The sequence below is a fragment of the Arachis ipaensis genome, chromosome B6, assembly GCF_059453495.1.
Source record: "Arachis ipaensis isolate K30076 ecotype BB chromosome B6, ASM5945349v1, whole genome shotgun sequence".
NCBI classification, from domain to species: Eukaryota; Viridiplantae; Streptophyta; class Magnoliopsida; order Fabales; family Fabaceae; genus Arachis; species Arachis ipaensis.
This window is the reverse complement of record NC_142441.1, coordinates 141,007,657-141,021,060: the sequence shown is the minus strand read 5'-3', so window position 1 is coordinate 141,021,060 and position 13,404 is coordinate 141,007,657. Positions and strand designations below refer to the sequence as shown.

The window sequence follows — 13,404 nt, the reverse complement described above, 5'->3', positions numbered from 1 at the left end:
ATTCATTGATCAGAGTCATTGTCCTGAAACACATTAACAGTTTGGAAACTCCTCCACTAAGAGCAGTAAACTCTAACACATAAGGAACACGTTTTCATATTATCAAAGCACAAGAAACACTCCTACTCTACAATTTTCTTTGCCAAACCACTACGAAAGCCAGTAGTGATCAAACCCTAGCACAGAGAACAGAACAGAGGCGTTCATACCCACCAATTACAATAAAAAAAATGGCATGAACTTTTGTGAATATTAGATTAACAACAATATCAAAAAACAGAGGAACCACATTTTTTTTTCATTTTTGGCTTACCTCTTTTAGAGAAACCAGGCTTCCCATGATTTTTTTTTCATTTTTGGCAAACGAGCTTCTCTATTTCTGTTCATTCTCCTCATGATGCTTCCAAATGATCGTGGGTTGTTCGAGCTCCCAGCTGCATTGCTCGTGCTAGCCATAACCTTCGGGCTTCAGAGAGGGAGAACAGAAGAACACAGCACCGATGAGGAGACAGCAGAGTGAACAATGTGGCTTTCAAAAAAGGGGATCAGGGTTTTAACTTCACCTGAGGGACCAAATTGAGTCGGAAGAGTTTACTTTGCCACATCAGCTAGCCGTTGTGAGTCCCACGTGTCACAAACGCTGCTAGCTAAGCTTTCTGGTTGCGCCACGTGTGCTGAAATCGCCGGAAAGACCACTTTGAGTCTCAGAGTGCAAGTTCGGGGATGACTCTGAAGAACTTTTAAGTTCAGGGACTACTATGAGGCTCGAGTGCAACTTCAGGGACTACATTGAGGCTTATCTCCAACAAATTCTGATATAAATATCAATGCTATTAGTGTAACAGCAAAATAAGATTTGAATATGAATGTTGTTTTAATTTAAGTAGAAAGACAGCATTTTGTCTAGGAAATTCAATTTAGAAGATCTATTAGTCTGATTGACAACACGTAACAACGTTATAGTCATGCCAATATCTTGACGGTCACATAAATTTTTGTTATTAGTGGTCAACAATTTTGACTAACAGAAAAACCTAAACATTTCACTTATATAAAATTCGAAGACCTTAATTGTAATAAAATTTTTTCAGAGGCCAAAAAGCTAAATACAAAATTTCATGAGGGCTTATCTGAGGATATATTCTATTTTATTTTTTAAAAATTTCCTAAGAACATTTGCCTATATGCCTAATAATTTTCCTATTTCGATCACAGGGTTTAGGCACCACTGGCTGTAAGCCCCCCACAAAACCACAAACCAAACGAAAAACCCTGCGCCACCTCTTCCACCATCATCATGGCACGGATTGCCAGGTCCTCTGCGCCGCGCCTACTCTACACCTTCTTCTCCTCCTCCGTGCCCCCGGCATCCCCATCGCCATCTCCGTCTCCGGCGTCGTCCCTCCTTGCCGGTGCATTCCACCTGCGGCACTTCTCGTCGGGCAACGCTGCTCGAGCGAGGGCGGCGGCGGCGGACAAGGAGCCATGGTGGAAGGAGTCCATGGAGCGGTTACGCAACATCGGGATCTCTGCTCACATCGACTCCGGCAAGACAACTTTGACGGAGCGAGTGCTTTTCTACACTGGTCGTATCCACGAGATCCACGAGGTTCGGGGCAGAGACGGCGTCGGCGCCAAGATGGATTCCATGGACTTGGAGAGGGAGAAAGGTATCACTATCCAGTCTGCTGCTACTTACTGCTCTTGGAAAGACTATAAGGTAATATCCCTTTCTCTGCTATTGATAAACTGTTCCCCTTCTCCAAATGGTTTTGTTGTTTTGCTATTCCTCAAATGATAAAACAATATAAAAGTAGTTATTTACTTCAATTTTAGTCTAATTTTTCAAAAAGTAATTATTTTTTTACGTTTTCTGTAAAGAAAATGTGTATTGAAGTACCTGTCAATCTACTAGTGACTATGATGAATCAGTCAGTTCCATTTCAGTGTTGAATTTATGATTCGAGTTGAGATTCAGTTTGATGAATTTTATGTGGTTATGAGTTGACTGAGCTCAGACTGAATTTAAGTATTAAATCAATTTTGAAGAGCTAATGAGCTTTTAATGTATAGTGATTACTGCAATCCCTAACATACTAATTATTGTTATGGATTAGTTATTAGTTATGATGGAGAATGGAGAAAAGGTTGAAAAGGTTTCTATGTGTAATCATTCTTAAGTGGAATTGAGAAAATAAAAAAGTTAGTCTGCTAAGCAAAAGCAAATTGTCTCGATGACAGTCAGAAATGTTGGAACATTGGAATATTGGAATAAGAATTCTATATTATACTTGCAGTACTGATGACTTCCTTCTTCCATCTCTTTGACTTGCTAATTATTTATACTTTCTAATTTTTGGGTAAAAGTATAATTGTATTTGTATTTCTTTTGGGAAATTTGTCATTGCAGATTAACATAATTGACACACCTGGTCACGTTGATTTCACCATTGAAGTTGAGAGGGCTTTGCGTGTCCTTGATGGTGCTATTCTTGTACTTTGTAGTGTTGGTGGTGTGCAAAGTCAGTCCATCACAGTAGATCGACAAATGAGAAGATACGAGGTTCCAAGACTTGCATTTATTAACAAGCTTGATCGGATGGGAGCAGATCCATGGAAAGTTTTAAATCAGGTTCGTTGGAGATTAATGAAGACAGTATAGATGATATGTTTTATAGTTTTATTGCCATTCATACGGTTTTATGGAAGAGAATTTCACAGATTCGGTTCCTCAATCCCTTGGTTGCTGATCTTTGAGAAATTAAGGAATTTGAAAAAGTTGAACCTCTTCTAAAGCTGATTTTTCATGATAAAATCTTCTGTAACCTGTTTATTAAAAATCTTCTATGACTTCACCTTAATAGCATCACATTAATTAAGATTTTGCAGCAATACATAAGCTATCAAATTTTAGTTTTGTAGTTTAGTAAGTATTATTTGTTATTACCTTTGTGCATTCTGGAAATCCTTTTAGTTTCCTTTTGATTCATTATATCATCATCACCATACTTTCTTTTTTATTGTATTTATATTGATAGAAGAATATCATTAAGACGGATAGAAGGAAGATGATAAGAGATTATATATATACAATAGCAAAAGATAGCCAAAAGTGCTTACATCATCATTATAGTTGCATAACTTTTTTCTCATTTGAGGACTATTACTTTTACAGGCACGATCTAAGCTTCGGCATCATAGTGCTGCAATGCAAGTTCCGATAGGCTTGGAGGATGATTTTGAGGGACTTGTTGATCTTGTGCAATTAAAAGCATACTATTTTCGGGGTTCTAATGGGTTTGTTTCAAAATTATTGCTGTTTATTACTAAAATTAATTCTCCTTATGGCTTATTTTTAGCATGCTCTATTGTTGCTTATTTCAGTGAAAAAGTTGTCACTGAAGAGGTGCCTGCAGATATGGAAGCCTTGGTAGCAGAAAAAAGGCGTGAGCTCATAGAAGCTGTGTCAGAAGTTGATGATCAACTTGCTGAAGCTTTTCTTGGTGATGAGCCCATATCACCTGCTGACCTTCAGGTCTGTGGGTTTTCTTTTTTCATTTTTTGGTTTTTTTCCCCCTTTCCCTCATCCCTATTGAAGTTTGGTATTAACTGAAACTGAGTAGAGAGAGAAGATATTTTCTGAATCTGTTGTATTTATCCTAATCTAGCTGGTAGAGTCAGTTTCTTAAGTTTGGTCTACCTCTGACAATTATTTTGTTGAGATGTTTTATTGTTGATTACATAGAAGTCTTGAGCATTCTAGATGTGTATCAGAAATAGGAAAGGCATAGGTGTGTCAATGGGAAGTGGTCTAGTTATTTTATGATTATCAGTGAAAATAATCGCTTATATAGTAATATGTGTGGTTTCTGCTAATAAAAGTTGTAAGCATGGTTCTTCGTTGATGCTTAGTTCTTGCATTTTTTACTCACTTTGGCCTATGGTTTTTCACTGATAGATTATCATGAAGTCGATGTACTACATTCTCCTTTAGCTTTATATGTAGTTTAGAATATTTAATTATTTTATTAAATATTGAGATGTATTATTGTGATGTCATTTTTCTTTGAGCAGGAAGCAATTCGTAGGGCCACCATAGCACGGAAGTTTGTACCTGTGTTCATGGGTAGTGCTTTTAAAAATAAGGTAACCATTGAATTACCTTTAGTTCTTATGTGTATTCTATGCTATATAGTCATTGCTTTCTGTATTCCTCCTCTTTACATTATTAATATGTTGTATCCTTATTTCCCATATGTATACAATGCACCTAATTTGGATATTTGTTTTTTTTTTTCCTTTTCTTTTTTTGAGAACTTAAATCCTCTTGGCTTAGTTGCCCCGACATTCTGTAATACACAACTGCTATAATGGTTGTGTATGCATATCATATGGGATCATAAATGGCATGCATCATGTTAGCAGGTATTTAATATTTGTCAGGATGGCTCAAAATATTAGGAGTGTAAAATATTCAAATATTCCAAGAGGTAGCTTAAGTTGCCCAACCTACTAGATCCTTTACGTTTGTTTTGATTGGATCATAGATGTCTGGGATCTTTTATCCCATCATATGCCCAAATGAAATCAAATACAGGTCAATTTATGACCATACACAATAAATATAAAGGAATAAAATATTTTGTCCTGATAAATTTTTATTAGAATGCTGCTGTGTTTATAACTATCTATTATTGACTACTCATCTCTTATTTGTGTTCTATCTCCTATCTTGCTTGTGATATGCTGGATTGCTCTGTTAATGTGTCGTGTAATGTTTTGTAATTTGTATGATTTATTAAGTTACCTTTTGATTGGATTTGTGTAATTGATGAATCTTTTTATCATCAATTCGTCTAGGGTTGGTATCCTTGCTCTCAAGTTCAAACTCCCAAACCCCCAAGAGGTTCTCTTGTACATGCATATGCTTGCAGGCATCCCTATTTTTACCTTCTGCCTCTTATGCTTTTCATTGTCTTCTGTTACTGATACAGGGAGTACAGCCACTTCTGGATGGTGTACTTAATTATTTGCCATGTCCAATTGAAGTTAGTAGTTATGCCCTTGACCAAACAAAGAATGAGGAAAAGGTACCTGATTTATAAGATGTTTATCTTTGTTTTGCTTTGATATTATGATCAATTTGTCATAAATTGTCAATTGGCCTCTGAATTTGCAGGCTATTTTTTTAATGATGATTTATAAGTTTCTTTATATATATAGATTAGATATATATTTGGGTGGGAGTGAAAGAAGAATATTTGGTTTGAAGCATCATACAAGAAGATATATGGAAAATAGAGTAAAACATAAAAAAAGGGAAAAAACATCAATTAAGAACTTGGTTAATTACTCGAATAATTAAATTTTCATGGATTTTTTAAAATGTAATTACTAGTTAAACATAATCTTTAAAAAAGTTAAAAATTCTCATGTGGACATTTTCTTGCATCTATAGTAGCATTTGTAAGACTCCAGGCAGAAAAAGTAAATACAAAATGAAAAATAACACAACTTAGATTTAATCGGGATGATAACTATTGCATAAGTTTTCAAAATATAAATCACAACTTAGTCAAAGGAAGGTTAAATTTTTTTGATAGAAAAAGAAATTTTATTAGGAGAGAGAAGAATGTACACAAGAGGATGGAATATCCTCACATGGATACAAAATGGTATCACCCAACAAACAGGACCATGTACTAAAGCATGCCAATCCCTTTGAATGTTAGCTAGAGGAAGTGAGGAACACCCTTAGACAGACCATGTACTAAGCACCAAAGTGAGGCCGAAAAGGTAATCATATCTCAATTAAATCAGTAGTCGAAAAGGAGCTGTTAAAAGGCATGGACTTCCTTTACAAGTTTCAACCGAATGGACCAAAACACTGGAAAGTTACCAGTTGTATTTGCTTCTTGGTATGATCCAGAATGTGGTAATTAGAAATTGATGCAAATCCATCGGGAAAAGCCCAAGGATTTTAAATGATACCAAAAGGCCTCAAGAGTTCTTGCTGTGGCAATGAGAGGCCTGCAAATGATTTTGCAAGCCGATTTTGCATTTGTGCTCTTGTTTCTTTTTTATTGAATAATTTATCTATGCACTTTCAGGTTGAGTTGACTGGAAGTCCTGATGGGCCACTTGTAGCGTTGGCATTTAAGTTGGAGGAAGGGCGGTTTGGCCAGTTGACATATTTAAGGTAATATAACTTCAAACTCTTTTTCAACATATATATGGCAGTATCAAGTAAGAGAATTTGGCTGTTATGAGATGAGAGCAATTCTTGGCTGCATAATCGTACATGAATGGTCGAAGTACTTTAGAGCTCACATGATTACAGAAAGAAGTCACATCTCATATGACTATGTAACAGCTGCTACCAATTGTAGGTAGAAAAGAGATCAAACAGTACAGAAACTGAAGGAAATGGTAAAATCCAATGTGGCTTTACCCTTCCCCAGGTCATGTGTTCTTTACTGAGAAAGGAAAAAACAATGTGTGACAAATGGCAGGCTTTTGAGAGACCTGGCCCTCTCCTAGTCTGATTCTAATCCCAACAATCTGAATGCCCTCCTCAGCATTTTGTCACCTCCCAATATACTCCCCAACTCTCTTTTCTAACAAAATCATTTCACTACCCCTCCCCACCAGTCTTGCCACCCAGATTTACCAGTCCCTTGGGCCCATATTGCGCTCCCCTCCTCCCCCTCCTGAGCATTTTGTTCTCCCACAACCGAGATTTACTCATTTCACTCTCACCATTAACCATTTTATCACTTTCCCTATGTGTGTGTGTTGTCTGCATATATTTTGTTTTGAATGTGTTAACTTTGTAAATAACACAATTATTGGATTGTTTTCTCATTTTTCCTACCCCCCGGCTTTGGGTGTTGAAGAATTTACGAGGGTGTGATCCGCAAGGGCGAGTTTATTATTAATGTAAACACCGGCAAGAAGATCAAGGTAAACTCTAAGGTTTTTGTGATTGCGTTATTCATGTGCATATGTGCAACTGAATCCTGGAATTTTTTTTGGCTAATGCTATGCTATAAATCATAGCTTTAACTCAAGATTTTTCCAAACACAACTTTGCAGTAATGTTTTGTTGAAATCTTCAGCTTTTTATTATTTCCTTTAGATTTCATCTTGGGAAGAGTAATAAATTGCATGGCATAAGATTATAGCAATTATTCAATTGTAATCTACCCTGGGTTCATGAATTTCTTTAAAACTATGCACCAAAATTTTGTTGCTGTGCTACCAGTGATGTAATATTTTCACTAGTTAGATCATTAGGTCTGTGCTTTCATGTATTGCATTTCAAAATTATAATGAATTTTTGGCTAAATGTTTTTCTTAATGGATGCAGGTTCCTCGCTTAGTTAGGATGCATTCTGATGAGATGGAGGTTAGGTTTTAAATTTACAGTATTACTGGCAGATTTTCATGTTATTGGTATTTTTTTCTCATTATTTTTTTATGGTAAAGAGGAACTCATATCCCCTTGTCCTACCCAGTTTGTTTAGTTTTCTCTCCATATTAAAAAATCAAGAAAAAACAAAAAAGAAAAGAAAAGAAAAAGAAACTTTAGTTGGGTAGGTTATAGGCTATTATTTTTGCTATAGAGTAACTTGGTAGGGGTACCTTTCCCTGCTTGATTTGTTACGAAGACTGTTTAATATATTTCAATACTTAAATATATTTAATATTCAATTAGGATTTTATCCAAATTGCAGGACATTCAAGAGGCTCATGCAGGGCAAATAGTTGCTGTATTTGGTGTTGATTGTGCATCAGGTTCGTCTTTTGTCCTTGCCCTAACCTATTGATGTCTGGAATCCTATATTGTACCTTTATTTATTCAAGATTTAATTAAGGGTCTTGTTAACAAGTGTTAAGGCACTTGCTAGGAATACTATAAGAACAAGTAAATGTTAATTTTTTAAATTTTTCTGTGCACTTAATGCAAACCAAAACTTTTCTATTTTCTCTCTTAACCAATGCCCATAGGAAACTCTTAAGTTAAATCTTTTAAATTAATTTGTAAGGCTCTAATTGTATAGTTTGATCAAATTTTTAAGGCTTAATTACGTCAGTCCTTCTCAACAGCTGTTAAACATTCTGAATTTCTGATAATTGAGTCTTTTGTTGTTAGCAGTCTCTGCCTATTGATGTAGAGAATGAATTGCACTCTATTTTGAACTTAATCTTGTAGTAATATGTTGCCTAAGTTAGTTTTATATTGGCCTTAATACATGTTACTTGTCTAACTTTTTTCCATCCATTGGTTATTAGGAGATACGTTTACTGATGGATCAGTTAAATACACAATGACTTCCATGAATGTTCCTGAACCTGTAATGTCATTAGCTGTACAGCCAGTTTCAAAAGATTCTGGAGGGCAAGTAAGTAGTTTCTTTATGTAACACACTGACCACCCTGTCCCAGCTTATCAAGTATTTGATTTTCTTGGTATATCACTTGTAGTTTTCAAAAGCTTTGAATCGCTTCCAGAAAGAGGATCCTACATTCCGTGTTGGTTTAGACCCAGAGAGTGGGCAGGTAATGTTCTATTCTATTTATCTAGATCACAAAAGTGGCAAATTTGTTGTACTTGCAATGACATAGTTTACCTTTGTTGTTAGACTATCATTTCTGGCATGGGAGAACTACATTTAGATATTTATGTTGAACGTATTCGGAGAGAGTATAAGGTACCTATTCCTTTCCCATGCATTAATGTTGTTAATCCTTGCTGATACTGGTTTTATATTTCCTGCTTCTGGAGTTTCATTATTATGTTCCTACTTGTTAAGGTTGATGCAACTGTTGGAAAGCCCCGTGTAAACTTCAGAGAAACTGTTACACAACGTGCTGATTTTGATTATTTACACAAGAAGCAATCTGGAGGGCAAGGTCAATATGGACGGGTAATCGGGTATGTATCGGTAATTTTTATATTAGTTACCATACATAAGAATTTTTTTTATTAAAATCAGATTAGACATGTGGATTGCCTGAGAGTGGCACTTTGCACTATGATTGTCATATGCACTAATTATTATTATTATTATTATTTGTATCCCACTAATTTACATCTCACATTTACAATATCAATAATCAAGATTTGGATTTGTTTCTCATGAAAGTGTTAGATATAAAATCATGTTGCTGACCAACAATTTAAGTTCATGGGAAAGATGGTTCATATCATGGTATATTACTGTACCAGAACCTATTCTATGGTTGTTTTTGGGTCACCCCAAAATGTCTAGTCAACCAAATAGTAAGTCTTTGTCCAGTCTTGAGCATGAGAAGGTATATTATAGTTCCACATGTCCTAAGGATAAGGTGTAGTAGAAGCCTTTACAAGTCTAGGGCGACCCTCTCCCTTGAGCTATTTTTTAAAGTTTAAAGAGTGACTGAGTTTCAATAATGGTATAAGAGCTTCTATGACTAGACAGAGGGTTCAATCCTTCTTGTCTCTCAATTATTCTTAATAAAAGCTGCATCCCAAGATAGGATCGACATTCGTGTGAAGGAGGCTGTTTGATATTAAACCATTCTTTTGTGTTTTACCTTTATCCAATTACAATAATTACAACTTTAGGAGAGATACTTAATGACAAACTGTTAACATCAAAGATATAACTCCAAAAATTGTTTAATTGCAATTACAATTTTCAATACCCTATGGTTGGAGCATAGAAATCATGTGAACCAACCTTGCAAGAAATATAATGACTGTGACTCACTCTTGATTAACTTTCTCTCAAACAACAGCATGTTTAAATATGCATAGACCTTGCATGCAAGGCAAGATTAGGGAGTAGGCACTGTTTGATCATTACGAGATTCTTTAATTATTTTTCCCCAAGTTTTAACTTACTGAATATTACAAGATAAATATGCCGTTGTAGTGTGTAATTATATATTTTTTGTATTAGGCTATTTTTTGTATTAGGCTTAATAAGTACTTTCTAAAAGATAAAAAAAAAGTAACTTATATTAATCTTACAGCAAATTGTTTATTCATAAATTACTTTTTGAGAAGTTCCTTTTAATATAAGCGCTTGACAAAAGAGGCATTTTTGTCCATGTTAGTTTTTAAACAAATGTATCTCATTTTATATTCTTTTCTGTGTAGTTAGAAATAAAATTAAGTTGATGCATTATTAAAAAATTTTAAAGTTAGTCAAGAAAGTTTTGTTAAATAAAAGGTGTTGTGAATTAATAAATGAAGAAAGTATACATCGTGATTTTCAAACAATGTCATCCAAACTAAATGCATGTCTCTTAGGAACAGAAAATTGCTGGTATTCAAGGGCAATCAAATTTTAGATAGGGATTTTCATTTACTTCCAGACTTCTCCTTGTGTATAAATATCCTTTTCCTTTTTACAATAAAAGTGTAATAATCCTGAGATTTAAAACAAATTGTTTAAAGCCTTCTTCTCTTTGCTGTGGTTCTGGGCTAATGGCTTCCATATGAAGTATCTTACTTTATGATAGCAGCTGATTGTGAATTTGTGATGATCCAACTTATCCCTAATCACCTTTTGTTTCTTGATGCTTAGTGAATTCACTGTGTTTGCAGGTATATTGAACCACTTCCGGCAGGATCACCAACTAAATTCGAATTTGAAAACCTCCTTGTTGGGCAAGCTATTCCATCAGGTTTTATCCCTGCAATTGAAAAAGGTTTTAAGGAAGCCGCCAACTCGTGAGTGAAATTTTCATCATTGCTTATTTGTGATTTCTACTTTAAGTCTAATTGTCGTTCAACATATATTATCTTATTCCCCATGAATGTACTAAAGACCACCGATAAATGTAATGATGGAATAAGTGAGCACTCAAAAGTAATTTATGGGGACTAAGAATGTAATATTGAGGAAGCCAAAGTTCATTCATTGGCATATTTACGAAATATCAATTTTATTATGCGATTCAGCCATGGTAGTATTACAATACTCATTTTATGGTAACGTAATGTTGCTTTCATACAGGGGGGCTTTAATTGGACATCCTGTCGAAAATCTTAGAGTTGTCTTGACAGATGGTGCTGCTCATGCTGTTGATTCTAGTGAACTTGCATTTAAGTTGGCTTCTATCTATGCTTTCAGACAGGTTCTTTACAATTCTGACATCCATATTTTATAACATTGCACATATCATCCTGATAATATTGTCCATGGTTTTGTTTTCATAGTAATGACCATATTCTTTGATATTTGTATCAGTGCTATACAGCTTCCAGGCCAGTTATATTAGAACCTGTTATGCTTGTTGAGCTGAAAGTACCAACAGAATTCCAAGGAGCCGTTGCTGGTGACATTAACAAGTGGGGTTCTTATTTTATTCTATCCTTGTTTCTCTTTCAAATGGATATTTCGATAAATTTTAACAATTACTGATATTTTTTTACCTCGTTAACAGGAGAAAAGGTGTTATTGTTGGCAATGATCAGGAAGGAGATGACTCTATCATCACTGCCCATGTAAGTGATTAACAAATCCGTGCTAATATTTTTATTGGAAGGTGTTCAAGTATTTATGTTAGTGTTAATGGGAAGGTTAGCATGCTTATGTCTTTTGGGCATCTAAAATCTGTGCATACTTAACAAAACTAGAATGCTTTTGATGCTTGTTCTGTAAACTTGAGAGCATGCTCTAGGGTTTAACCTTAATGGCTTAACTGGGAATATCTAATGCAGTTTGTCAATTTCAATTCTTATGCCTTTTGTACTTGCTAAATTATTTGCTGCATGAATTATTTCAGGTCCCTCTTAACAATATGTTTGGGTATTCTACAGCTCTTCGTTCAATGACCCAGGTGAATATCACGGTTTACATGAATCAAGAACATGGCTTATAAAATATTACTCAAATGTTGGTTTTTAATTTTCTTTTGATCCTTCAATAACTGCAGGGGAAAGGTGAGTTCACAATGGAATACAAGGAGCATTCACCTGTATCTCATGAGGTACAGACGCAATTAATAAACTCCTACAAGGGCAAGGCGGCCGAATGATCAGGTTTCGTCGAAGAACATGGTCCTAAAACCTGGGACAATCATTTTTCATGGAAGGAAGAAATTAAATTGTATCAATTATATAAGGTATATAGGTTTGATTCCTTCTTTTTTTTTTTTTTTTTTTGAGAAAAGAGAGGGGGGGTTGACAGTTTCAGAAAAATGAAAAGCTAATAAAAGTTCTTGTAGCTGTGAGAACATTTTGTACGGATAAGTTAACGGTTCAGCACATGTTAATCGCCATAGGTAATTACTTGTTTTAGGTAGTTAGTAACTAGTAACATTGTCAACTAGCTCAGATAGAACCTGAGCTTTTTCTATATTTTGTATTTGCTCTATTTGTTTTGGTATACCGGTAAGATACAACATCGCCAAAAATATTTACGGTGTACGGAATGTAGCAATAAATTCCTATTTATTGTTCATAAGGCGATTGAAAGTTTGTATTTGGCAGCGTCAGCTTGCTTCCTTTCAGAGCAGACAACCAAATTAGATTTCAAAAGATCAACGCAGAGAAACTGTTTTACAAAATTTTCAAATGTCCTTTCGATTTTTCTTTTCTTATGATTGTACTAGGGTTCGACGGAATTTGTCAAACATATTTTTGGATATGATGAACGTATTTAGTTCTTTTGGAAACATTTTTTTCTCTTGGAGACACTGATGTGGAAAAAGAATGATTTTTTTTTCTTGACTGGTCATGAGAAAATAAGTTCTCAGAAAGAAATGAATAGCTGTAGAGCGAATTGTAAAAGAGAAATGATATTTGTATATTGTGTACAACAAAATGTATATAAAAAATGTGCATACAAAAATAGTATATATAACATTTTACTGAAAAAAAGTGTTCTCTCACCTTCTAGAATGTAGCAATGTAAGTCTCGACAAAGATTGATTTAGTGTAAAATGACAATGCATCTCTATTTATTTCTATAATTTTATTGATGTTAGAACTAATTGGTCGTTTAGTATGATTTCTTTTTTTTTTTCTTCAATCCAAGTTCTTTCTGTTCTATTTTTTTTCCATCCTGTCTTTCCTTTCAAAAGTCAACAAGAGGACAATAAAAGAAAATAATGATCTATTCAACTCACAAACTTTTATTATTTGGTTGTTTATGCTAATTAATTTTATTAGTCTAACGGAAGAAGAAAGTTAAAAAAATGACCTATGTTAAAAGGTTATATATCTTGTAGTTTGATAGCAAAGTTTGTAATTGTCATTTGAGATACTTATAATCAGCAGCAAATACAAGTATTATTGGAAAATATAAATTAATTTGGCAACAGAACTTATAACTATAATTTGAAATATTTATAATTGGAGGCAATTATATGTATGCATTGAGAAATGCAAATTGGAAGAAACCAACT

The 13,404-nt window shown here is 34.5% G+C and overlaps 1 protein-coding gene across 2 annotated transcripts; it reads left to right on the top strand.

The window, feature by feature from the left end:
• The first annotated feature begins 1,092 nt into the window (after positions 1-1,092).
• LOC107605281 (elongation factor G-2, mitochondrial) lies at positions 1,093-12,455 on the top strand. Of its 2 annotated transcripts, XM_088489602.1 has the most exons (20): positions 1,093-1,720; positions 2,411-2,632; positions 3,176-3,297; positions 3,385-3,535; positions 4,075-4,146; positions 4,995-5,090; positions 6,111-6,199; positions 6,897-6,963; positions 7,370-7,408; positions 7,737-7,797; positions 8,296-8,405; positions 8,488-8,562; positions 8,646-8,714; positions 8,817-8,938; positions 10,598-10,723; positions 11,010-11,130; positions 11,244-11,344; positions 11,440-11,500; positions 11,782-11,835; positions 11,932-12,455. In XM_088489602.1, the coding sequence occupies exons 1-20, from the start codon at positions 1,298-1,300 to the stop codon at positions 12,031-12,033; spliced, it is 2,283 nt and encodes a 760-aa protein (XP_088345728.1). In that variant the 5' UTR covers positions 1,093-1,297; the 3' UTR covers positions 12,034-12,455. The 2 variants fall into 2 exon arrangements, with proteins under 2 accessions (XP_088345728.1, XP_088345729.1); XM_088489603.1 differs by lacking the exon at positions 4,075-4,146 and having other exon boundaries at positions 1,189-1,720.
• Positions 12,456-13,404: the final 949 nt, after the last annotated feature.

Coding starts and splice junctions, on each gene's coding strand:
- LOC107605281 (XM_088489602.1), top strand. CDS start 1,298: ATGGCACGGATTGCCAGGTCCTCTGCGCCGCGCCTACTCTACACCTTC. Junction 4,147..4,994: donor GTAGTGCTTTTAAAAATAAG/GTAACCATTGAA, acceptor TTACTGATACAG/GGAGTACAGCCACTTCTGGA. Junction 8,563..8,645: donor TAGACCCAGAGAGTGGGCAG/GTAATGTTCTAT, acceptor CTTTGTTGTTAG/ACTATCATTTCTGGCATGGG.